The sequence below is a fragment of the Octodon degus genome, unplaced genomic scaffold, assembly GCF_000260255.1.
Source record: "Octodon degus isolate 3935 unplaced genomic scaffold, OctDeg1.0 scaffold00014, whole genome shotgun sequence".
Classification (NCBI taxonomy): Eukaryota; Metazoa; Chordata; class Mammalia; order Rodentia; family Octodontidae; genus Octodon; species Octodon degus.
Window position 1 is genome coordinate 11,347,378 of NW_004524590.1, and position 27,130 is coordinate 11,374,507.

Sequence of the window (27,130 nt, forward strand, 5' to 3'; positions counted from 1 at the left end):
TTGAACAAACATCGTGTCTCCCTTGTGGATCCTTGCGCCGTATTCCTCTTAGTTCTTCTGAACAAACGCTGCAGTTTCCCACTTTTACAAATGAGTGACCTTTTCTCTCGCCCGCCCGCAATGTCACCAGCTCTCCTCTCAGATCACTTTCTGAAGGGTGTACCCTGCGGCCCGTGGCCCTCGCGGCGCGGCGCGGCGCGGTGAGGGGCACCTTGCGTGGGCCTGCGGGAAGCTGCACTGCCGGCGTGCTGAGAGCTGGGGGTGCCATCTGCTCGTGTGGACCGGCAGTCAGCGCACTATGCGGCCCTTCCGTGAGTGACCAAGCTGTGTTGTAAGATTCGAGGCTGCGCCGGGAGAGCTCAGGAGGATTTGCAGGGCAGGCCAGATCGTAAGGAGCACCACTCGGCCCAGCAGCAGCGCTCCGAGTGCATCCTGGTGGAGCGCGTGAAAGCACTTGCGCGCACAGCTCGGCCTTGGCGTCCACAGGGGATGCGGTCCAGGATTCCCGAGGACACCAAAACCCGGGAATGCTCCGGGCCCTTAGGCAAATGGATGGTGGTTGCATGTGAGCTAGGCGCCTCCTTCTGCATACTTTAGATTACTTAGAATACCCAGTGCAAGGCAAGTACTGGGCAGGCTCTGTGTGAGTGTGTGTGAGTGTGTGTGTGTGCGTGTGTGTGTGTGTGTGTGTGAATTGAACTAAAGCTTCCTTTATGCTAGACAAGCACTGTACTGCTGAGCTAAACTCTCAGCCCTACACACTAGCAAGCAGTTATTATTTAGCTTTGCTTAGGGACTAGTAACAAGGAGAGTTTGTACCTACCCCATACCGACTCAGTTCTTCCGTATTTCCTACCAGCAGTTGGTTGAATCCGTGGCTGCGAGAGGGAGCCCTCAGCACAGAGGGCCGGCTGCACATAGACACTGATGCTGGCCACCATGCCAGGAGGTAGCTACTGTTACACATTATTTCCACTTTACCGATGAAGACAGAGGCACTGTGAGATTCGGGGCCTCCACAAGGTTACTGAGCTAGTAAGTCATGGAGCCCACTCATGACCACCTATCAAGAGGAGCACCCAGAGTAAAGGGAGGGTCCCTGCACTCCTTGGGGTTTTAGAAGCAAGTCCCATGTGTGCTGGAGGGAGGGGGACCCTTCATCGCCCTTCTCTCCGCCTCCTTGGGAGCCAGCTCAAAATCACTAGAATGAACACCTCCCAAGCTCAGCTGTCCTTCCCCTCTCTTCCCACGCAGCTGCTCTGGTCTGGGCCACCTCATTCCTCATCCTGACCACCGAGACACTCTTCTGTCTGGTGTCCTTCCCTGTGGGCTCATCTGGTGAGTCCATCCTTCATGTCTGCTGCCAGCGAGATCTGCTAAAATGCAAGCCTGACTGTCTCTTCCTGTTCAAAGCCATCTGATGGATCCGTTTCTTTTAGAATAAAGAGCATACGCTAGCAGGCCAGTGGGGACTTCCTTGATTTCATCTTTTACTCTCTGTCTGTCCGTCTGTTTGTCCATCCTTCCCTCCCCTTCTCTCCCTCTCGCCCTCTCGCCCTCTCTCCCTCGCTCCCTCGCTCTCTCTCACTATGTTGCCCAGCCTGGCCCTGAGGTTCTGAGCTCCAGAAATTCTCCTGCCCTGGCCTTTAGAGCCCCTGGACAGGCGCGCATACCCGACTCACCTTGTCTCTTGCCATGCGGTTTGGCTCCCTCTCCTGTCGCCTACAGTGCCCTGCTGTCTGCTCTTCCTAGTCCCCTGGGGCACTCCAGGGTGGCTTCTCCCCACGGGCTCTGCTTGGAATTCTTCACCCCTGGTTCGCACACTCAGGCTCACCTGGAGCGACTGCCGCGGATTGCTTCTCTACGCCCTTCCCTGTCCCGCTTTCCCACCAGCTCCCAGCGAGTAGCCGGGACTCTTTCATCCTTTGAATCCTCACTGTGCCCTGGCCAGTCTGTTGTGACACTTTTTATTTTGTTTTTAGAGTTAGTATATAGGCCAGGCTGGCCTTGAGCTTACTATGTAGTTCAGGCTGGCTTCAAACTCACAGTGAACCTCTTGCCTCAGCCTCCCAAGTGCTGGAATTACAGGTGTACACACCACACCGGGGTGTTACAACACTTTTAATATGTGAAAGCCTTGCTTTTTTTTTATAAAAAAAATTAAACCTTATTTATGTATTTGGTACAGGGTTTTGCTATGCAGTTTGGACTCATAGTGATCCTCCTGTTTCAGCCTCCCCAGCTCTGGGATTACGGGTGTGCACCACCATGCCCAGATTTGGTGGTTGGCTTGGCAAATTTGGGGTTCTGAGACTGGCATGGTGTACAGAACCAGGGAATCGAACCCAGGTCCTTGTGCTTGCCAGGCAGACACTTAGACCACTAGCTATCTCCCTAGGCCCAGCCTTACATTTTCTTTTACCTACTGATATTCCTCATGAGATGGGGCTTTCTCAGAGTTTAGGGACCAAGTCTTATTCCCAGTGTTTCTCCACTGCCTGCCTGATATTGGGGATTAATAAATGTATATGGTTCTGTTTACCTGTGTGTGAATGAGTGTGCTGGCTCTCCCTGTTGTACTGTGAATTTTTAGAAAAGTTACTAGGTTTTCCAGAACTTATATTAAGAAATGCAGATACCAGCAATAATATCCATATTACTCAGCCTCTGTCCAAAATTGTTTTACAAGATTATCTGTGCCTCCTCGCCAGGACCACAGTTTCTGCTGTTTCTATATTTTCTGCAGTCCTGATGCCGTGTTGGAGATGCACAACCTGTTAGAAGTGTACTTGGTTTGTATGGGCGGGGTGTGGGGCGGGGGCAGCAGAGGGGACACCCAGATGCCCGGCGCCTGACACGCAAGCGGGAAGATGGGACAGCGCCTCTATGGGGAGGAGCCTTAAAGCCAGCCAAGGACGCCTTCCTCCAGTGTCTCCAGAGAGGCTGCACAGAGCTCCTGGAGTCCCTATGAGCCATGTGACCCTGAAGAAGGTCGTCCTTCACCGTATGATTTGTGGCAGTAAAAATAAAGAATTGGGAAGCAGTTAAGGTCACTTTGAATGGAGACCACACCATTATATCATGTTAAATAAAATGTCAGTTGATAGTTTCTATGTCATGGTTGGGGAGCTGGCTCAGCTGTCTAAGAGCCTGCCTGGCAAGCTCAAGGACCAGGGTTCGACCCTCAGTGCCAAATGTTGTGCCAGCCCTGTACCAAGCTGGCCACTGAAACCTGGGCATGGTGGCACATGCCCGTAATCCCAGGGCTGGGGAGGCTGAGATAGGAGGATCACTACAAGTCTGAGCTGTGAGTAAGACTCTGTACCAAATAAATAAATAAAAAGATTTTTCAATATTATTTTAAAAGTATAGTTACTATGTCATTCTTTTCAAAGGATTTTATGCATAGTAGATAATTACATATATAATAAATATATATAATATATATGACATGGATTTGACTTCATTTCAATTTTTAAGAATTGAACAAGCACAGGTACCCCTTAGTTAAGGACACCTGAGATGGGCATGACATCATTAATGTCGCAGGACTGTGGTGAGACTTTTTTATGTGCTTACCTGCTCCCCAGGACAGGCCAGCCCTTGCTCACAGGTAAGAAACCCAGAGCCCAGGCACGTTATTCTGCAGGAGACCTCTTAGATTAGATTGGGCCAGGTACTGCAGAGTATGAGTTCAAATTTTAGGTTTTCTACATATGATACTTTGCTACTTACAGATTTTCAAAGCTAAATTCACTCACATGAAATTAGGAATTAAATCTTTTAGAAAATTGTCAAGCCTAACATTCTGTTGGTAAATATCTGTGGGATATTTATCTAAAACTTTTTATCCATGCATGCATATTTGTTTTAAACCTGAAAAAAAATTTATCTGGTAGACTAAAAAAAGAGAGAAAAGGAAAAGAAGGAAAAAGAGAGTTGAAAAGGGTAGTAAGTATAAAGTAGACCCAGGCGGATGTGCATCCTCGTTCCCATACCCAAATGCACGAGGAAGCCGGCGCTCGCCTGGGGTGGAGGGAGCCTGGACAGGCAATGTGCCTGATTCAGTCACTACGCAGGCGCCGCAGAGGCCCCTGGGGATTCCACATGCACCATGGCACAGCGACGCAGAGCCCTGTGTCGCCAGAGACCTGCTGTGGCCTTAAGAAGCTGTATGACTGGGTATCGTGGGTTGAGCCCCCTTTTCTTTATTAGCAAAATCAGGTTATTAGTTCTGACTGTGGGTGTCAGGACTGAGGCTTGGGGTGTCTCTGAGGTGCCTGGCACAGTTCCTGTCTATAGCAAGGTCCAAAAGGGAACGCTCACCACAGGGGACAAACTCACGTCACAGAAAGTCATAGTTCTGTGACTTTCACAGAAAACCAGGTCATCATGCAGCCTCGTGGGTCGGCTAGCACTGGGAAGTTCTGGATCCAAGATGCAGCGCCACGTCGAAGCCCCATTTCTGATTATTGAATTTGATTGTAGAGTGTGTAGAAGTGGGAAATCCTCCAGGTTGGGCCAGTCTACATGGGAACCTAGAAATGGCACTGAGGAGAGCGGGGAGACAGCAGCAGGGGAAAGGAGCGCTGCAAGGCTGAGGGAGGGAGGGGAAAGTTGGAACCTGTGCAGACCCTGGGCCGGATGCCCAGGAGCGTGGAGAGGGGAGGTTGCAGCACATTACATAAGCCTTGGAGTAGCAGGACCGGGGGACCAAGGAGCCCTGAGTGCTGAGTCTCTGAGCTCTCCCCAGGTCCTCCAGGGCCTCCCTAGCACCCCCAGTCAAAGCCTCAGGGAGACAACAAGCAACACCAGCACCCGGGCATCCCACTGAGGATTCTTCTGGGGTCAGGGAGGGGACCCACTAGGTCCTAAATTGGAGGGTACCGCGGATTATCAGTGACCCCTCCCAAAGTGGCCCCACTTTCACAGAAGTGGACATTCTTTCATGAGGGCCTCAGAAGTATTCTCCCAAGGGTAAACATCTCATTTCCTACCTCAAAACCCTGAGGGTTTAAAGGAGTGAAATGAAGGTGTTCTGATTCCTGGCTTAATACTCTCATCCGACTCCCCATTTCATCACACCCCTCGGTGCTATGAAATCTGGATTATTTTTTAATCTTTCCTTCCCATTTTTGTTGTTCTGGTGTTGAGCTGATTATGCACAACTCTCTGTTGATGGCTCTGTGGCACCTGCCCTCCAGGGACAGAGCTCTGCTTTCTAAACATCCCCCTTAATCCTCTTCTGGAGGAGGAGGCACCGGGGTGCTCACCCTGCCCATCAGAGCCCGCAGGACTGACACTTTGCCAGTGTTCAGAACCTGGGCCACACCAGACAGGACGTTGGGAGGCTCCCGGATCCCAAATCCATTACCGCCCCTCCTAGCCATCCGTCTCAGGTGGTTAAAGAATAAACAAATGAAAATGAAGAGCAGGCTCTGACTGAGAGAGGAGAGAAGGCAGGATGGCTGCAGTCTGTCACCTGGAATTGCCTCCAGGGAAGCGCTGAGTCACCTCAGGATCAAGGACAGGCAGGAGGCTTGGTGAGTGACAGTCCCACCCTGACAGTGCCTTGGACAGCACAGCTTTAATTCCAAGTGGAAACAGGGTTACTGCATCAGAGCCGTCCTACCACTGCAAGATATTTCTCTCTCAACTCAGGAGGTTGGTGATAAATAGATCTGCACAACATGCCTACTTTCATTTTTCATTCCTGTGAGCTGCTCAGGACACCTCTCACTTCCTTGACTTTCTACATCTCAATGACCTTTCTAGAACTTTCTAGAGCTTTTCAGTACTACCACTTCCTGGTTGGCCTAGGGATGATTTTGGTGGGAGTGCAGTGAGAACCTCACGTGTTTCACTTCTCTTGCAATCTTCGGGGTTAGTGTGGGCTTGACATACCCTCAGGAATCTCCCAGCCTCCTCCTTGCTATTTTATTTTCAAAATGGTCAGCTCTAAGAGTTTTAGTAGGTAAATATTTAGCTAGAATTTAACTGATATAATTTTTTTGAAAATTATTTTAAGGTAACATTTAAGACCCAATAGCAAGGAATATAGTTTCTATTTATGTTAGAGTTGTTTATCAAATACTTGTATAGCTCTTATGTGTAAAAGATCTATTTACTACACCATGCAAAGGAAACTCCTTTATTTTCATAAGCAAATAACAAACCTCTGATGTGAGATCTACGATCATCCCTATTTTACAGATGGGAAAACTGAGTCATGGAGTTAAATCAGGTTAGCAAGAGGCAGAAGCAACTCCAGGCTCCTGCATTCTTCGCCTCTGTGCTGTGCTGCTGTCTCTCCACAAGGAACATTAAAAACAATTGCACTTGGGTATAGTGTGTTGATTGTAAGGAAACACTGATAGTAAGGAAAGGCACACACTCAGGGTAGAAATGGCAGATGGGGTGAAGAACCGAAATGAGTGTTGTGGAAGGGAGGAGCGGATGAAACGCTCGCTGTGGGAGCCAGCCCCAGAGGTGCATCCTCCTTGCAGGCGGATTCTGCATCAGAAACAGGGTGTGCGTGTGCTGGTCTGAACACAGCTGGGCAGCTAAGCGGAGTCGGGCCTGGTTGGCGCTTGGGTGGGGAGGGGAGAGCGCTGAGTGACAGAAGGAGATGCAGGCTCCAGGGCAGACCCTGGTTCCCCTAACGGGGCACTGAAAGGTGACAGGCTTTCACTTGTGTCAGCCTCTCCTTCTGCCTCATGCTATTTGTCCACATGTGTATGTGATTGTAAGAACTTAGACGTTTTTTTTTTTTTTTTTTTTTTTTTTTTTCTTCATGTCTTTGAGCACAGGAAAATTAGCTGACGTAAACTCTGACTGTGGTTGAAAGTGTAGTTCAGTGGCAGGCAATTTGCATAGTGTGCACGAGGCTCTGGGTTCAATCCCCTATACCACAAAAACAAACCAACAAACAAAAACCAACCAACCAACCAAAAACACAGGCCCAGAAAAAATCTTTCCCTAGTAAGTCCAGTGTCTGGGTTTTCTCAGGAGCCATTTTATTAATTGCTTTTCTCCCTAAGTACAGTTTGTACTATCTCATTTCTTTGCATTTCTCATAATTTTTTTTCAGAGATTTAACATCTTAAGTAATATAATATGGCAACTCTGGAAGTTGGCTTTGCTTTGGTTTGAATGTCTCCTCCAAATGTCACATGTTGAAATTTCACCGCCAAGGTGATGGCAGAAAGAGGTGCCTTTAAGTGACAAAGAGACCGCGAGAGGCCCCTTGTGAAGGGCGCCAGACCCTTCTGGAAGGGGCTTCACACAGCCATTAGCTCCCTGCCCTCCCTGTCCCTGTACAGAAGATGCAGCATTTGCTTTCCCTGGAGCTCGCAGCAGCAAGGCTCTCGTCTCAGAAGCCGAGAGCAGCCCTCCCCAGACACCAACCTTCCTGCCTCTCGATCTTACTCTCCTGCCTTCAGAGCTGCAAGCAAGTGAATTTCTGTTCCTTCTGCATTGCCCAGTCTTAAGCATTTTGTTCAGGTTAAGGTGAGACTCTTCCTTCTCATGGCTTGCTGGTGATCTTTCGGAATTAATTAGTAACCGTTGTATCCTCTGTCGTGCATGACCAATACCGAAGTCTCTGTCCTGTTGGCTTAGTTGTCAGTTAAAAATGCACAGAGGATGCTGTAAATGTCCTAGACTAATAAGTCTCCTGGTTAGACAGTGGACAGCTGAGGCTTAACCTTCACTTCATGCTTGTGCAGTGTCTTGGTGTCAGCCGGAGGGGACAGTGCAGGGCCTAGCATGTTCTTCCTGTGCGTGTGTGCAGCCCTGGGCATACGTGTGTGCAGCCCTGGGCATGCGTGTGTGCAGCCCATGTGGCTTTCTAAAGTCCAAAGAACAGCTGGGCACAGTGCCTCACATTGTAATGCCAGCCACTCAGGAGCTGAGGCAGGAAGATGGAAAGTCTGAGGGCAGCCTGGAGAATTTAGTGAGACCTTGTCTCAAAGCAAAATAAAAGGGGCTCAAGATGTGGCTTACTGGTAGAATGCTTGCCTAGCATGCACGAAGCTCTGGTTTCAATTCCAGATTCTACCGAAAGAAAAGTATCCATGAATTCAAGAGACATGTTAACTCTTTTCTAAGCTCCTGCATAGGTCTCATTACCCAGCTTTTGCTTTTAGGCTTTGTGGTTAATGCAGTGTTTGTCCCACCAGTTATCCAGCGCCTCAAACAGGCTTCAAACAGCCACAGTGCTTAAAAAGTTGCCTGTAGATGCTTTCAACAAACACCCGGGGAAAAACATTCTTCCCTGGATGTGTGGAGAGGCAAATTGAATAAAAGCAATCTTGAGGTCTTTGGGGACTGTCACACAACTCAGGTGGTGACAGCTCTCTGGCCACCAGGCTTTGAGGGAGTGCCACTCCTTCCTTGCCGTCCTGTGGCTGCTGTGTTGCTGGCTTTTACTGTGCCCTTAGACCCCTGGTTTTCAAGGCAGCTGCAGAGCGGCAGAGTTAGGGATGAGTCGGGCAAGCTAAAACACCAAACACCTCTCCATTTGTACCGAGATCCAGCTGCTTTTGTTTCTAATGTTCCCCACATTGACGTGAATCTTTGAATAATTTCCAATGCTCAGAAAAGAGTTGGTTCTGACATTTTTTGCTAGTTTTCTCATTGCATTTACCAAGACTGCTTCTTGAACCATTTTATACTTAGAATATATGGTTCTATTTTCCTACAGCATATGAAGCTTTGATCCTTTAAGAACATCATTGATACATAACAATATACATAACTTTTTAAATTTTTTTTTTTGGAGCACAGTAGACCCCTAGTTGAAATGTACAGGTTTTAGGCGTACAATCTGTTGATTTGTTACAACTGTGCACACTCATCACCCAAGCTTATCAATGCACAGAACATTTCCCTCACCCCAGAAGGATCCCTTCCACCCATCCCCAATCAATCAGTCTCTACCCACAGAGGTGACCTCTCTTCTGATTGCTTTCTCCATTCAGTCCTTTTCCCTTGATAGGTTAATTTTGCCTCCTTAAAATTTTCACACGAATGGATTCCTAGAGTGTGTACTCTTTTGTGTGTGGTGTCTTTTGTGTGAGCCTGAAGTGCTTATGGTTCATCCATAAAAGCTGTTGCTGAATGCATCAATACTGTAGTTTAGTTCTCTTTATATAATGCGAGACTTAGAAATGTGCTTGCAATTCTTTTCTGGAATTTTCTTTCTTCCATACTGATGTCTATTCTGTAAGTTGTAAAAAACACTTCTTGATTTTAGAAGAAGGTAGCTATGAAAACCACTAGGACTCCTACTTCTTTTAATGATATTTCATAAGGCTATTGTTGGCTGACAGATCAAATATATCAACAGAAATCAAAATCTAGTTTGAGTATTTGTGGATCGTAATAACTAAGGGCTTGCTTTCTGTGTAATAGTGACAATAGATGCTATCAATTGTGAGAAGCATTGCAATATCATGGGAATTAAATATGCAAAATGCATATCTTTAAATCAATAAAATATGGTATATCATTTCCATATCTATCCAGGCCTGTTTTTAGGTTCTCTGTTCTATCTTTTCCTGCACTTATACCACATTGTGTTAATTAGTATAGCTTTAAAATACATCTTGATATTTGGGAGGACATATTTTCACATCTGATTTGTCATGAGTACCTTAACTTGTTTTGGGATTTCACATTTCTGAAGAAATGTTGGAATAAGCTTTTAAGTCATGTTATTTTAGCTCCTGAAAATCCAATGCCTTCTCCTTTGTCCTACCTGCTTATGCCAGGCACACAGCATTCTGGACAACCTGATACGGCTGGTCACCTTGCCTTGATCCTGCTTCACTGTAATCCTCCTTTGGAAGGAATTGTGGTGGTTCCCATCTAAACTGTCCCCCAGTAGTCCCATGTGTGTCAGGTGATTGGACCCTGGGCAGCAGTGCCCAGCAGCGCACTCCTCCGTTCATGAGTTCAGTAGCTGAGGTGCTACCAGGAGTGGAGGTCGGGTGGGAGGTGGCTACTGGGGGCGTGGCGTGGAAGTGTGTGTTCTTGTCCCAACTTCTCTCTCACTCTGCTCCAGCGGCCAAGGGCCGAGCAATGGTCCTCTGCTGTGCTCTTCCGCCACACCCTTTCCTCCCTGAAGCCAGCTGACTGCACGGAACCTGCTGGAAAATGTGCAGGAAATGGACCTCTCCTTCAAGCTGTGGGTGTCTGGTATTCCGTGCGCAAGACGGGAAAGCTGCCTGAGGCAGCAGCCCACCCTCTTTGGGTGCACTTTTCCAATCAAATCCGAAGTTGATACCCACAGCTCACCTGCCACAGTGGCTGCCGTTCTCCAGGCTGCTGCGTGCCTGCCGGGACACCGAGGGCCAAGAGCAGACAGGCAGAGGCAGGCCTCGTGCTCAGAGCCCGCTGGTGCCCAAAGCTGCTGGCCCTCCCTCACCTTCCTCCTGCAGAAAGCGTGCTAACGGCGCCTGCCCACGTAGTCCCTTTTCTACCTTGTGACTGAACCCAGTACTTCCCCGTGGCATCCAGAGGGCGCAGCGTGCTCTCCCTCTCCTGGCATCTGCATGGAGATTGTCTCCTGATTAGTTGGCCATGACATAGCCAAATTGTTATAAAACCTATTAAACAGATTATTACTTTTTAAAAACTTGTGTTTTTATTGTATTGAACCTGTAGCTCAGTTTAGCCTGTATTCACTTTGCCTTTCCTGGAACATGCTGTATATTTTCCTCTTTAATGTTTTCTTTTCTTTCTTTTTTTTTTTTTTTTTTTTTTTTTTTTTTTTTGCAGAACCAGGGATTGAACTCCGGTCCTTGCACTTGCCAGGGAAGTGCTTATTCCACTGAGCCATCTCCCTGGCCCTCTTTAATGTTTTCAGCAAAATTATGTTATATAATTATCTAATTTTCTCATTACAGGTTTCCCACAGATGTGTTAGGTTTTTCTAGGCATCTCACATTTTAGTTGTCATTGTAAGAGATGTGGGTTTTAAAGAAATGTTTTCATACCATTTGCTGCTTGTTTATAAGGATCAGTAGATTTTTATAGTAATTAAAAGCAGCTAACTGGCTGACTTACCATGTTACTTATGGTGATGTTGATGTTCTTTCAGGTGTCCAGGTGAACCAACTATGTTATCTATAAATAGTGACAGTGTTATGTTCTCTTGTTTCATATTTTTCAATTTCTCTGATTTTTCTCTTTTCCACTGGCTAGAACCTCTGGTACAATCTTAAAGAGAAATGGTGATAGTGGTCATCCTTGTCTTGTTCCTGATCGTGTGTGTGTGTGTGTGTGTGTGTGTGTGTGTGTGTGTGTGTTGCTAGGTATCAAAGCCAGGGTCTTGCACATAGTAGGCAAGTGCTACCGCTGAGGTTTAGCTCAAGTCCATGTTTCTAATTTCTACTGAGATGCTACTAACATTTCATCAGTATAATTATATTTGCTGCACATTTTTAATAGATTACCTTTATCATCTTTAAGGAAGCTCCCTTCCATTTCTCTGCTAGGCTTTTTCTTTTCTTTTTTCTTTTTTTTTTTTTTTTTTTTTTGTCACTTTTGAGTCAGGATCTCATTATGCAGTTCAGGATGGCCTTTCTAGCCCAGGCTGGTCTTGAACTCACAACGAATCTCCTGCCTCAGCCTCCCCAGTGCTGGAATTATAGGCATGCCCCACCATGCCCAGCCTTCTGTTTTTAAATCATGAATGATGTGTTGGTCCATTTTATGTTACTATAGCAAAGTATGGGAAGCTCATTAATTTATAAAAAGGCTTACGTACCTCATAGTTTCAAAGTCTGGAAGCCCATGATTGGGCAGTCCCGTTGATTGGGCCCCGGATGAAAGCATCCTGTGGATGTATTACAGCAGCAGGAATACACGCAGAGAAGAGATCTCCTGGTGAGATGGGCAGCCAGAGACTGGGAAGGGGCTAGCCTTCCTCTCTATAAAAACTAGCACTGGAGGAACTCCCTGAGGTTCCACAAGGGCTAGAAGGATGCCTTCTGAGGGGACACTCCTGAAGACTACCTGTCTTCTGCAGCCCTTCACCTCTAAGGTTCCAACACTTTTCAGTCATACCCTGCTGGGGTCCAATCTTCCAGCACATACACCTTTGAGGGACATATTCAAATGATAGCACAGATACTGAATCGTATCATTTTCTTTTTCACTATTGAGATTATAAAAAATTTTAATGTGGTGAATTTGGTTAATGGTATTTATAGAGTTTATGTAAAGCCACGCTTGCATTCCTGGAATAAACCAAACTTAGTCATGATGTGTGATCTTTTTATATATCACAAGATTATGTTTGTTAATATCTTTGCATTTAGGTTAGGAATGAGATTGGCCTGTAATTTTCCTCTATCAAGTATTTCTGTTCTAATTTTATTATTTCTCATGTCCTCGTGGAATAAGTTGGGATATCATTCATTTTTAATAAATAATTGTTGGAAGAAATTATATAAGATTGAATTACTTGATTATTCATTCCTTGAAAGTAGAATTTTGCTGCAAAACCATCTGGCCCATGTGTGTGTGTGTGTGTGTGTGTGTGTGTGTGTGTGTGTGTGTGTGTTTTAAACTATTGATTTAATTTTTAATGATTTTAAGCAATGTTAACTTGCTGTTTTGTTGAGTCAGTTTTCGTTAAGTTACATTTCTATCCATTCTAAGTTTTCCAAGTTATTTGCACAACCAGATGCAATATTCTCTTATTAACATTTAAATTTCAGTTTCATCTGTGGTTTTGTCTCTTTATCTATTTGAGCCTTTTTCATAATCATCTACTTGATTTACTTTACCCAAAAATCAACGCTTGGCTTTGCGAGCCTCCCTGTTGTACTTTTGTTTCCTACTTCACTAATTTCTGTTCTTAAGTTTAGCATTTGTTTCTGCTTACTTTATCTGGATAGGATCTTTGCGTGTGTTCACTGGCGCCTTTCAAGGCACTTGTTTCCTCCAAAGAAATAGTTTGTGCTGCATTCCCAAGATATTTAATATACAGACGTTGAGTAACTATTTGATGTAAGTTCTTTGAAGACTTCATTGTAATTTCCCCTTTGATAAATTGACCTAGTTAAAAATACATACTTTACATTTCAAAATACATGGGCATTAAAAATATAACCTTTTGTTTTTCTTTTTTTGCACTGATTAGAGAATATAGTCAGTCTATGCTATTATTCTTTAAAACTTGTTAGAATTTGCTTTATTAACTGGGCATGGTGGTATATGCCTGTAATCCCAGCACTCGGGAGGCTGAGGCAGGATTACTGTAAGTTCAAGGCCAGCCTGGGTGCAGAGTTTAAAGCCAGCTTGAATTACAGAGCAAGGCCCTTTCTCAAAAAAAAAAAAAAATAAACAATCTCAAATTTGCTTTACTATTTAATTTTTAATGTTTCTTGAGAAAAATTCACCTGTTAGGATATATTAACTTATGTCATTACATACATATATACATACCATTTTTTTTTGGTGTGTGTGTGTGTGTTTTAGTACAGGGTTTACAGGGTCTCACTACACAGATCAGACTCGTAGTGATCCTCCTGTTTTCAGCCTTCTAAGCGCTGAGGTTACAGGCGTGCACCACCACAGCCAGTCTTACATACTGTTTTTTATTTGTTGTAATCTAGCATGGTGAAAGATTTTTCCATAGTTCCCCACCCTCCTTCTCTCCTTCCCTTTTCTCCCCCTTCTCTCTCTGAGTCTCTCCTTTCCTCTGTCCCTCCCTTCTTTTCCTTTCTTTCCTTCTCCCCACTCTTTCATTCTTTCTTTTGAGATTTTCATATTTTAAGGCTATATTATTGAATGAACACAATACTAAAACTTCAAAATCTTTTATAATTACATAATGACTCCACCTCTAGCCGTGCCCTCTGTCTTAAATTACTTTTACACAACAATAATCACCTAGCCGCCCAACTTTAGCTTGATTTTTCCCAACATATCTTTTCTGTACTTTTAGTTTTTAGGTATGTCACTTCTAAATAGTATATAAATATGTCAAACACCTCAAACTTGACAATCCCTCTATTTTTGTGAGAAGTTCAGTCTGCATTTGTTACGGCAGTGGCCCCGGCCTGCGCAGCCCCTGCTGAGCAGCTGTTTCCGGCAGTTCCTAGGCAGGATGTACCGAGAACGCAGCACCCTGAGCTCAGGAAGAACAGTCTGGGCTTCGTCCTCTTTTCTTCCAGGTGAGGGTGCCTGCGAGGCTTCAGCTCAGCGAGCTTCGCGGCCCTTGAGGTGCAGAACCCCGAGGGAAGTAGCTCCGGGTCCCTCAGCTGCCGCGTGAAGGGGGCGACGCGCAGGTGTGATCCTGCAGCGTCGGGCAGCTCCCCTGCACCTCGGGGCACTGGCTGGCCATGGTGCCAGGCTTCCGGGTATCTGTCTATCTGTGAGCAAGAGTGTGCTTCCTTGACTCGCGCCGGGGCTCTGTCTCACGAAACCTGGCAGCCAGCAGTCTTGGCAGAGCTGGGAAGGAGCTGGGACTCTCCCGTGGTGAACCGCGCACTGTCCTCTCCTCCCAGGAACTGGTTCTGCTGCGTGGACTGTGCTTCCCAGTCACTCGTGTCCTTTCTCATGTCTACTTTTCGTTTCTCTGTGCCTTGGCTTTTCTGTGCTAGTTTTTCATTTCTTACTTTTTGACAATGGAAGTTCTCTTTGTTTTCATGCCTTCCTCTTAAGGATTTAGATGTTAGATGTATAAGTGCATCCTTAGCCTTTTAGTATGTTTAACACTGTCCAGTGTGCTTAACACAATCTAAATTTGTTCGAAATTCGTCCCTGCATCTAAGCAAATCTAAGGGCCTCAGAGCACTTGAACTCAATCCATTAGTCAATTCATTTCACGCCATTGTTGTCCAGTCTTTTAGGAAGTATTTTAGGAAAACACGGAAGTGGATATTATGATTTTATATAGAATATGTTTGCTTCAGTTGGCCTGCATAGTCCCTGTTTCTTTGCTCAGCTTTCTTATTCTTGTCATATCTTCCTCTAAGGTCATTTTCCTTTATTTCAAGAATATTTCTTAGAAGCTTTTTAGGGAAGAACTGTTTGTAAATTCTGTTTTTGTTTCCCCAAAATATTCTTATTCTGCCTCCATTCTTAAAAATTGCTTTTGCTAGATTTAGAACTGTACATTGACACTTTCCATTTAAAAAATTTCCACTGATACTGTTAAGCTGTTTGTTATAATTTCATAATTTTAGGTAACGTTATGGGGGGGCGGTTCTTTGAGTTTCTTCATGTGCTTCAGTACAACTTCTTTGTTTTGCTAGCGGGACTTGGACTCAGGACCTCGCTCTTGTCAGGCAGGTGCTGTGCCCCTGGACTCTATCACCAGTCCTCAGCGCAACTTTTAAGTTCATTTTTTCACCTGCTGGCATACATTATGCTTTCTGGCCTTTGGGATTCCAGTCTCGCACTGAGTTTAGAAAGCCCTTGGCTATTATCTCTTTAAAATTTGCCTCTCTGCCATTCTTTCCTCCAGAAAGTCCAGTTCTTGTCCTGCTAGGCATTTTAAAATTTTTGTATCTACTATGTTGTTTAACTTTGCTATGACATTCTCTATCAATTTGCCCCCCGCTTTTTTTTTTGCCTCTTGAGTACTTGATTCAGGTCTGTTTAGAGTTCACTAATTTCTTTCAGTGTGCTGTTAAACCCACCACTTCCAACAGCTTTTCATTTCTGAAGTTTCTCCGTTTCTTTGTGGCTGGGCCTTCCTAGTATCTTACGGTTTTGTTTTTTGTTTTGTGTATTTAGTACAGGGTCTATAGGCAGGGTCTACAGGGTCTCACTATCCAGATCGGACTCACAGTGATCTTCCTGTTTTCAGCCTCCCAAGTGCTGAAAATTATAGGCGCGTGCCACCACGCCCAGTCTCAATTGTGCCTCAGTGTGCCCCAGGGGCAGGGCCAGCCCAGCATGCTGGGGGTTGAACCCCTGTCCCTGCATCTGCCTCAGCAGGTGCTTTAATCCACTGAGCTATCTGATTGACCTTTATTATGTTTTGAGACTTTATTTTTTTTTTTAATTCTTTAGATTTTTTAACATGCCATTATCCTGTGTTCTATTCTTTTAGGTCCAAGGTAGTTACTGCTGATTCTCAGCTATGATTTATTAATTGAGGGCATAAAGCTCCTATTCAGCTGGGATGAACTGAGGTTATTTTCCACTAGAAGGGACTTGGATTTACTTCTGCCAGGAGCCAAGGAGAGCTGTTTGTTTTCTGCTGTGTGCCCATCTATTTTCTGTCCTGCTGACTTCCCCTACCCCTGAGAGTGAAGCAGTACCTTAAAAAGTATGTCTTTTGTGTAAAACCCAGTCATTTTGTATCAGGAAGACCCTTTGGGAAGTGGAAGCCCTAACGAATTTTGTGGTAGAGAAAGTTTTCCCTGTTGCCTAAAATTATATTTTTAAGGATAGGATGTGCATAGGATGGGAATTATAGAAATAAGCAAGGGTTCTGGCCCAGTAAGTGAAAGCGACACTCAGTAAACAGGGGCTGACTGCGCTGTCCACGGGCAGTTGGCAGCGGCGACATTCTGGTTGCTTGGCTCATCCCTGGTTCCATTTATGACTGTTCCCTTCCAAACAGAAGAGGACCAAACATGAGGCCAAAGGATTTTTGAGTAACTATTAGAGATTGAACTGAGCCAAAAACAACCCCAAAAACCTCTCTGGGTTTTTATAGAAATCTGGGGGGTAAATGGAATTTCACTGAACAAAATCCACTTGCATTCTTCCTAGGAAAGACAATTAGACAAAAAATTATAACTGACTTTTAAAAACTCCTGGTATATCTTTTCTTATCAGGTGCGTCATCGTTTCCTCCAACAATTTACCCTTCTCATTCCTTTCCAGTCTTGAAGCCCAGCCTCTGCCTTCACTGTCATTCTCAGCAGACGGTACTATTCTCCATGAAAGATACAGAAGGGGCTGGCCACACTGCGTCATCAGCGATAAAGCCCTCACTGGTACCTCTCCTTTCATCTCCAAACTTCTCGCCTAAGTTTTAATGGATGAGCTCTCCCTACAGTGCGTGAGCCTCTTGCTCTTGACCTCAGCTTCTCCTGTTCCCTCTAGGATGCTGGTTCATGCCCTTCCTTCGTCTGCTGGGGTTTGGTTATGACCTGTTCCCCCAGAGCTCTGTGTTGAGGAGCTGGCTGTTGCTGGGACTCTCAGAAAGCGATTGGATCGCAAGAGCTCTGACTTCATCTGCAGATGAATCTGTTGATGAGAGCAGAATGTGAAGCATCATGGGAGGTTATGGAGTAGTCGATGGGGTCTGCTCGACGGGAGTGGATCCTGGCGGCGTGATTCTGGGACAGCATCCAGTCCTGTCCCCATGCTCTTGGTTTTCTTTCCTGTCAGCCTCCTGGTTGTCATGAGCTGTGCAACTGTCCTCTGCCAGGCCTTCTTCCATGATGCTTCTGCTTCACCGTAGACACAAAAGAAACAGAGCCCATGAACCAGGGACTGGCACTACTGCAGCTGCAAGTGGTAGAAACCTTTCCTCCTCTATGTTGATTTTCTTAGGGTTTTTGTCACAGGGATGAAAAGCTGACTAACACAGTCTTCTTCTGTATCATGCCCTCATCCACTACTATTACTCGGGTTTGTCTCCAGAAACACATTCACACCAGAGCCAGGAAAGCACAGTTGACCTTCTTTGGCTCTCCCACCCACTTCCAGTTACTGCTTTTCTGTTCTTCTCTACTTAGCCTGGTCTCAAGAGCTGCCCAGAATTCTCCTCTCCATCTCTTCTTACTCCTCTCCAATCTGGACTTTATCCCCAACACTACGCTGACTTTCTCACCACTAAGTTTACATGTGGCCAGGGGTACTCTACACTTACCAGCCTTTACTCTCCTTCTGTATTACTAGTTTCATGCAATCATAGTCAATATACACACATACACATGAAACATTAGCCTTTATCAGCTATCAGATAAAGAATACCTGAAGTAGTCAATTTATAAGGAGGAAAGGTTTATTTTGGCTCAGAGTTTGAGTTGTTTTAGTCCATGGTTAGTTAAGTCTGTTGGTTTGGGGCCCATGTCAAGAAAGAGTAAATCTGTATGCCTTATGGGAGCTGGGATGGGGGGAAGGGGGAGAGAGTGGGAGAGAAAGACAGAGACAGAGAGAGACAGAGACAGAGACAGAGAGACAGAGACAGACAGAGATAGACAGAGACAGACAGAGAGAGACAGCGAGAGACAGTGAGGGAGACAGAGAGACAGACAGAGACACAGAGACAGAGAGAAACAGAGACAGAGAGAAACAGACAGAGACAGAAAGAGTCAGTTCACTAGGCTGATTAATAATGTTTACTTGAATATGTAAATATGCATTTATCTTAAAATCAGTTTCATTATTTGGTGTATTATTATTACTATTACTTATGTTAATATAAATAACCTTCACTTGCTACCTATTTTTCAATTAAGACCATTTGATTAAAAAATCATATTCACAGGTAGGTTGTATTGTTTCTGAATTTTATTGAATTTAATTTAACAGTGATTTTCAATATATTTTCTTACATTGAGGGTCAGTGCTGGTCTGATGAGACTGAGGATTTCTGCCCTGCTGGTGCCAATTTCCTCTTGGTCCAGAGGCCAGGAAGCGATCCAGCCACAAAGCGCTGCCCTTCCCAGGGGCAGCTCCACTGCTTCTGAAAACATCCAGCTTTCCAAGCAGCTGGCTGGTAATTCCTAATGAGTTATTTTGGTCATTCCCGAGTTCTTACATGGGCTGAGCAGGGGTATTTTCCATCGATTTTATTATTGTTTGTGAGCTTCATGCTTCTAGCATTAAGTGTGAGAGGACAGAGGAGAAGGAAAGCAAATCCCAAACCCAAGACTTTTCTTACTCTGTTATTTCCTGGCCATGGGTCTTTCTATGGAAAGCTCTTACAAGGGATCTACAGCGGCGATGGCATTTTTAGGTTATTGTTCTCTAGAAATAGTTTTTAGCCACTAGACTGCCATAAGTTTGCTTATTTTCCTGCATCCAACTAAAGAGCATCTGATGCCTCTTTTGAAAGCTTGGCTGCAGTGACAGGGAAGTGGTCTCCGGATGGACATGGCTGTACCCCAGGGGCGCTGTCCATGTGGCACACAGTGCAAGGCTTTGCGCCTGGGGTCAGGGTCCTTTTCACTTTGCCTTCATGAGAACAGCTCAATGCACAAGAATATTGGGCCAGGGGCACCTGCGGGATGGGGGCTTGGGGAAGGGGCCAAGACCCGTGTGTGTGTGTGTGCGTGCACGTGCTGGCTTGTGTGCCACAGACTACGCACAGCAGACGCAAAGGAGCCAACCAAGTGCTGGTTCCTCAGCGTGTCCAAGGTCATCAGTAGTGTCAGTCAGGAGCTTGTCAGAGTTGAGCAGTCTAAGGCCTCCTCCCAGACCCGTGCATCAGAGCACGCATACGAGCCACGCTGTCACGTGACTCAGAGGCACGTATGGTGTGAAGAGCACCATTGTCCTGCCTGCTCAGCCTCAGCCTTCAGGGCACTCCGGGCGCCTCTGTGCTGCCTCACTGGCTGGGCTCCTGTCATCTCCAGCTCGGACTGAGTCTCCTGACCCCGCCCCTTTCCCCCACTGGCCTGTCACTGTAGTCTGCATGCCTGCCATTCCTTAGTGGCTGGACATCACAGAGATCGTTGCCTAACACTGCATGCTACTGCACCGAGAGCTCGCTCCATCAGGAGGCACGGAACCCTCGGGCACATGGTGCCTGCGCCATAAATAAAAGCCTGAAATTTATGGCAGGTTATGTGTTTATTTTTGCTGCTTCTTGGACAAGTTCTACAAGGTAGGAATAAAACACATGGATTCTTTCAACGGCGTAGGGTTTTACAAGCCAACTTCCGACTGTGGCATTTAGGATCCCAGAGTACGTGGGTTGAGGCACTTTTGTACCCAGAGGCAGCTAGACTTCGCCAGGCTGTAGGGGGTGACTCTCTGTCTTGAGGATGGTGTTGCAGCTGCCCGGTGAGGTAGGGAGGAACAGCAGGAGACACAGGGTTAAGGCCAGGTGCAGGGAGCACCTGCCTTTGTCTATTGGCCAGTGACAGGTCCTCTGCTCTACCTGCTCCCTCCTGCCTGGAATCACTGCTGCCCTGATGAACGCTTCAGCAGGGGGTGGATGGGAAGGAAGTACCCTGGCCTTCACTCTGTGTTGGCCTCTTTGGTATAAGGAACCATCCCTGAGCAGGGAAGGCTAGAGAAGGTGGCAGCCAACACCCACTGGGGGTGGGATCTCTCTGTGTGTGGGGGGTATATCTGTTCCTTCCATCAGCAGGGAATCCATGTGCCCTCATTATGCCAGGCAAATGCTGGAGTTATCTGCCTCCCTTTTTGCCTTTCAGTAAGTTTCTCATAGCCCATGGCTGGTGCTCCCAACAGGGCTAATTTATGCCTCACGATAAGCCCTGCCCCCAGCTGGGAGTTGCAGCTGGAAACACCTACAAAGTGAGGGCCTTTTCCTGTCAGTCCTGGGCCTAATGAGGGGCTCTGCACCAGGCTTCCTCCTTCCTCGGAAGGGGCCCATTGTTCTCAGGAGACACAAGTGCATGGAGCACTCCTGGGGCCGGCACGGCACTGCCTTTTCCCCACTCTGCCTGGCCTTTGCCAGCTCAGTGTCTCGTTCTATCAGAGGACACCTCCTGACCCCCGAAAAGTCCCCCCGAGACCTGTGCATTCACAGATGAATTCTTGGTCGTGGATCACCCTGGTCCTGTGGGGGTCAGGTCTTGAGTGGAATATTGCTGCTTATCCACATGCAACATGAATCAGTGACGGGTGTCCTGCGACTGAGGACGGAGTGCTGTGGCCCTGGCTGTGGTCTGCGTTCTTGTGCTTTGGAGCAGCAGTGTTTTCCACTCATGCCTTTGGCAGAAAAGGCCCTCCCAGCTGTTTGGAAACGTAACGAGGCAGTCTCCTCCTTCATTGCTCCTTATTCAGGATCCCCATTGGTGGCCTGCAACCTTGACTACTACTGGGCCCTGAATGTAGGTGCTCTAGTTTTCCTAAACATACAGACCTATGATAAGGGTTAATTAATAGATTAGACACAGAACAAGACTAGTGACTAGTAAACGACGACAGTTGTAGCAATATATGATAATAAAATATGTGGACATTGTGTCTCTCTTCAAAGGGTCAGGACAAATAGTGATGTTTTCAAGACTACAGTTGATTTTGGGTAACTGAAACTGAGGAAGACAAAACTGTGGCTAAGGGGGAGACTGATGTACCCCTGGGGAGAAGCTTGGAGTCCGTGTTGTTTGCTGGGTGGTCAGAGGCAGCAGAGGACAGCTGAAGGGCTCCCTGTTACCCTGAGATCTATCCTCAGGACTGGCCTAGTAAAGACAGTCCTCAGCCCCTCAAGGCCAAGTAAGGGTGCAGCTGTGCACCTGGGGCTTATGGTGAAGGCACCACTCCCCACCTTCTGGGGAGACATCCAGAATAACAGGGAAAAGGTGAGAAGGCACAGCGACTTAAGCATTTCTCACCGCCAACTCAATGGCAGAAGAGCAATTACACTTGTTCTCAAGCAGGCTCATTAGCGGACCCAGGGAGGAGGTGACTTCACACCCGCACAGGAGGATCCATTTGCAGGCTTCGTGGTGATTCCTGACTTTGGGGACGGGGGACAAAATTCTCCCCAGCTCAGAAAGGAAGATGGGGTGAACCAGCTTCAGTCCCTAACTCCCATCTGGAAATAAAACTACCTGGAAAGAGGCCGCCCTTCAGTGGCCCCTGGCACAGACTCCAGGCTCACCCCTATATCACTCTCCACTGGGCCTCCTGTGGCTGCCCAGGGGACTGGAAGAACCAGCTCCCCACCCCCTGGGAACTAGCGTCAATTCAGTCCGAGCGGCCTGGGTGGGCAGCAGCAGAGCTGTCAGCTTCCCTGCCACTTAGTCGCAACCTGTGGGCACTGTGAGCCTTGGGAAAGCGGCACAAGGGATGCGGAGGAGGTGACGAAGGACCAGGTCCAGCAGCCCGTTCTGTGCAAAAGTGAGTCGCTATCTCTGCAAAAGCCACAGCAGCGCGCTCCCTGCCCAGCATCTGGCACTTGCTTTTAAATCAACAAGTTGAAATCTCAGGCACCCAACTTTTAGCTAAGTAAGTATAACCACAAGTTCTGTTTTATATATATATATATATATATATATATATATATATATATGTATGAAACATATGTACATACATTGCATCCATGTGTGCATCATTCTGGATATTACTGGGCATATTTTCATATGAGGAAGTCCAGCCTTGAACAACCTGTGTGCACACTGACCCTGCTCTGCACCATCCAGAGAAGAATACCGACCATGACTCAGGGCTAAGCCCTCTGCACCTGGTTTGGGGCGCTGGGCACAGGTGCCTTACACGTGGCTCGTTTTTTCTGCTAGGACGGAGTCCACTGGTAGCATGAACTTGACCCCACCATCTTTCTCCCAGCCTCTTCGGATCTTGGAGAGTCTGCGGCTGAAGCAGGGCAGCAGGAACAGGCCCTTGGCCAGGATGACAAGGCAGGGCACCAGCAGTGTGAGGGTGAAGGTGGGTGGCAGGTAGAACTTGTAGCGGCTCTCCTCGAAGGCACGGGTCCAGCCATATGTGAGCGTGTGCAGCGTGCTCAGCACCAGGGCCACAAAGCCCAGTGTGGACTGTGGAGGAAAGAAAAGGCCAGAGTGAGGCTGGGCAAGGTCAGACAGTGGCTCCTGCTGCCTGGGTGAGGGAGACAGGAGAGGCTCAGCTTCGTACCCCAGCCCTAGCGTTCTGTTGTGCAAGATCTTACAACTGCTTGTGGGACTCTCAGAGCCTCACAATCCCTGGCAGAAAAATGGGAATCGTGTTTCTATACTGATGGTGCACAAGGACCTAGTCTTGCACATTAAAGAGGCCCGCTTTTTTCCCAGCAGCTCTGGTGGCTGTTGGATGAATTTAGATGGGATTTTGCTCAAAGAGTTCAAAGGCATGTTACTAACTTTACAGAGACTTTCATGTATCAGCGATCCATGGCATACCCAAATCACAACTTCACAGGCACCAGGTGGCCTGGGAAAGCAAAGGGGGGAGCAGAAAAGGACACTGACTTTAAGCTGGCATGAAGAGAAAGTACAAAGTAAGGAACTCAGGTGGCATGCAGACCTAGCCCCAGCAGCTGAGTGGCTCCAAGACTGGGGAGCCTGGCACCACACAGAAGCCTACCACACTTGGGCCTGGTGGACACTCTTGGCTTATAACACTGAGTTATGTTCGCCCAGGTGGGTGCCCATCCTCCTCCCGCGCCCCCCGCCCCAGGCCAGCCTTCCGCCTGGAAAGGGATGCAGGACTGTGGGGCAAAGGAACACTAGCGGCTCTGAGTGGGAAGGCCTGGGCCTCCTCACACCTGAAGCATAGGTGGCTTTCCTAAGCCACTGCCCAAGCAGAACATTTCCTCCATCATTGCTGCAAACAGGTCTTTGCTACCTGTGCTGCGAAATACCCTGGAAGGGCTGCTCAGGCATCTCTGGCCTCTGTTACCTGTGAGCAGCCCCATGGACCACAAAGGGGAGAGGCAGACGCCATCACTGATGCTAGTGCTGACTGGCTTGACCCTAGTGATCCACCTGACCAGCCTTCCAACAGCCAGCTTTGGAGAGCACAGGGCAGAGCACAGGGCGCTCAGTGGGCATCTGGGCTGCGAGGGCGGGGAGGAATGCTCTGGCAGCATCAATTATATTCTGTTTGTTTTGGGTTCAATCACGTTCTGTAAGCACTGAAGTTACTGAAGGTTTGGGGAGAGAGAGACCTGTGCATATGGCATCGGGAATGAAAATAACACTGACCCGTCACACAGTGGACACATCCACATTTTCTTCAAGGAAATGTTGCAAAGGTTTACTTTAAATGTTGCAAGTCGATTCCTTGGCGTGCTCTTCATAGCCTGGCTTGGAGCTTTCCAGAAAGGATACACTTGGGTCATTTACGTTCTCAGCATAACCCCAGAGCCCAGCTGAGAGAGGCTGTCTGTCTGTGCTGCCCTCTGCCACCTTTCTACGTGGGACTGGGTGGCTAGGAACATAGCTCAGTGGCAGAGCATCTGCTTAGCATGTGCAAGGCTCTGGGATCAATCCCCACCCCTGCGCACTACGTAAGTGAAAATGGAGGAGTGAGTGGAGCTGACTCTGCATCGTTGGGTTCAAGCACTTGCTGGAAAGGGGCGAGCGTCCTGTGGTACCTGCTCCCGTGCAAACACCAGGACTGTGAACACCAGCCAGAAGAACTGCTCATGATGCCTGTTAGACGTAACAGGAAGCATTTTCTAACGGTTAGACACTACAGTTTCGCAGACAGCCTTACAGACACAGTTTTGCTCCAAATAAAATACCCATTGAAACGAGCTCTCCCTCCGAGTCTCTGTCTTGCTCGGCCATCTCTGATTGTTCTTGCCTTGTGTCCATTTCAGCGATCCCATTGCACCCCTAATGGCTTTCTTAGCGTGGCCATTTGGAAAACTGTGGTTGTCTTTGTGCTATTCCCTACAATTAATTTATATGGCACTTGAATGCTATCTGCCCACATGGAAGCTTCCTAGACCGAAAGTCACATGGAGCCAAACCCTTGTCACTCTCAGAAGTGTTCCTCAAAAATTCCAAATCTGAGCCAGGTATGGTGGCACACATCTGTCCTCCCAGCACTCTGGGAGGCTGAGGCAGGAGCCCACACTGGGCAAGTGACTTGGGGAGATACTGTTTCAAAATAAAAGTGAAAAATCAAAAGAGGACTGGGGATGTAGCTCAGTTCAAAGGCCTTTGGTTCAAGCGCAGTACTGTAAATAATACAAAACAAAACAAAACAAAACAAACCTGCAACTTCTAAGCCACATCAATTTTTCCAAATTCTAATTTCTCAGGATATGGCAGAGTGTTTGCTTTAAAGAGGTGCTGGCCATGAAGAACAAGTCTTGAACTGCCAACTGGCATTTTCCAGCCAGGCATCCAGCCCCGGCTGGGAGTCCTTCTCCTCGTAGAGTTCCGAAGGTGCCGAGCTGGCCACACAGTGTCCTTAATCCCTGAGAATTGCTCAGTCTGAGGCTGGTTTCAAACCTTAGCTACATGGAAAATTATGTGGGGAGCTTGAGGAAAATACGGTTGCCCAACACCCTGCCTGGAAATTCAGATTAAATCAGCTCAGGGTGGGGCTCTGGCATCTGTTGTTTTTCAGAGTTCAGCAGATGATGCTAATGAACAGCCAGGACTAAACCACTAATTTTGGAAAGTCTTATCCCCCACCCTTCTAGCTTGAGGTTGAGAAGTCCACACAGGCCTCTGTGCCCAGGCTGTTTGGTTAGGGAGGATCGACACCTGTCTGATTTTTAGACAAACACCCACTGAAGACCTTCTGGTTCCCACATGCTGTGTCATGGGCTTTCCTAGATGGCCAGCAATGGGAACCCACCCACGTCTAGGATGGCAGCCCTACTGAGGCCCTAACATTGTCCTTAGGGACATGCCCAAGGACATGGGTTGCTGTGCTCCGGTGTGACCCACGCGGGCCACCATTCTCAGCCTCATTTAGAGTGATGGTTGGACATATGGGGTCCTACACTGGGAAGACACGCATGCACACTGCCCTGGGGCCAACCAGGAGCACTCAGGTCCTCCTGCTCATACATTTGTATCCTTTGCCTTCTAAAACATTCAGGTATGGAAAGTAGAAGCCCCAGCCTCCAGCTGATGGTCCACAGCAAGGCCACACAGCGAAAGACCAGCCAACAAGAAAAGCCCCTTGACTTCTCGATCCTGGTGGGAAGCCTCGATGATTCCACAATCCGTTTCCCTAACACTCTCTCTCCTTGGGAACAATTTAAAAATCCCAGTATTGCCAAAGGGAACCAGAAAGAAGAGGAGCGATTGTCATGGGGCAATTAATAACCCCCTCAAACGAGGGCCATTTTTATTATACAGAAGCTTGTTAGCAAAAAAGAAACAGCCAGGTCGTGGGTGGCTCCTGCTGGTGCTCAATTATAATGGTGTGAAGGGGCTTCGACAATCACTCAGCAAGCTGGGGTCAGGCTGTTCTGTCATTATCTCAGGCAAGAGGCTGGAGTGAAGAAGGTCACTGAATATTCTTCCACCTCTGGGACAGAATTTAGGCGCTAAGAGCTGAATCTCAGCTTTCTGTGCAGCCCAGCTCCTCCCAGATTTTGCAATCTAATGATGTTTAACTGGATGAATTGGGAGCATTTAGCATAGCCATAGCCAAACAACAAGAACAACAAATATAAAACAACAACAACAAAACCCCACAAACTAAAACTTAAACTTTGAAACCAGCCTTGGACACAGAAGGATACGTGTAAGCATAAGTCACCTTTCTGTGGAAGTGACACACAGCAAACAAAGTATTACAGATCCAGGGTTCATTCCAACCACAGTGTCTAGGCCCTGTGGCAGTGTGGCCACGTGTGGTGGGGGAGGGGAAGGAGGGGTCAGGTAGCTCCTCCCTGGCCAAGCTGGCCTGACGGGAGGTTGTATGTTCCCTCAGAAATCATAGGGCTGGGGTGCAGCTCTGTGGTAGAGCACTTGTCTAGCCTCAGGGAGGCTGTGGCTTCAATCCCCAGTACCACAAAGGGAATAAAAAATAGTCATTCCCAGGTTCATGGGTGCTGTGTTTTACCTCCTTTCATTGACTACTCGAGTGAACACAGGCAGAGGCAGGAAGCAGTAGTCCTGAGAGGCTGAGGAACAAATGAAAGGGTGCAGTGCCCATAAATGAGATTGAGGGTCTGACCCAGCTCCACAGCGCTGCCTCCAGTGTGCCACAGAAGAGCACCACGCAAGGCAGTGAGTGCCTCTGGGGTCACCCTGAGTCCTAGAGCCACCTCCCAACATGAGTGCACGGGTGGAGGCAGGCCAGGGCATCTCTGTCCTTCCAGGAGTGCTCTGTGGCTTCCGACCTTGCTGAGGGAGGCTCACGATAGCACCAATCCACAGCCAGCTCTACCACGTGTGTACGCTGAACTACTCGATCAACGGAACTGAACACGTCTATCTGTGCATCATGCAAAGCACTTAGATGTTTTCTTTGCTGTTGTTTTTCATATATATGAAAAACACTAATTTTTTTAATTAAA

General features: G+C 47.2%; 1 protein-coding gene across 2 annotated transcripts in view; it reads right to left on the bottom strand.

The window, feature by feature from the left end:
* Window positions 1-18,271: 18,271 nt before the first annotated feature.
* Steap3 (STEAP3 metalloreductase) overlaps window positions 18,272-27,130 on the bottom strand; it is a 43,359-nt gene continuing 34,500 nt past the window's right edge. For both annotated transcript variants that reach the window (XM_023709732.1, XM_023709733.1), the window contains exon 5: window positions 18,272-22,676. In XM_023709732.1, coding sequence (XP_023565500.1) covers window positions 22,395-22,676 — 282 coding nt within the window. In that variant the 3' untranslated portion in view covers window positions 18,272-22,394. The remainder of the gene's footprint in view (window positions 22,677-27,130) is intronic.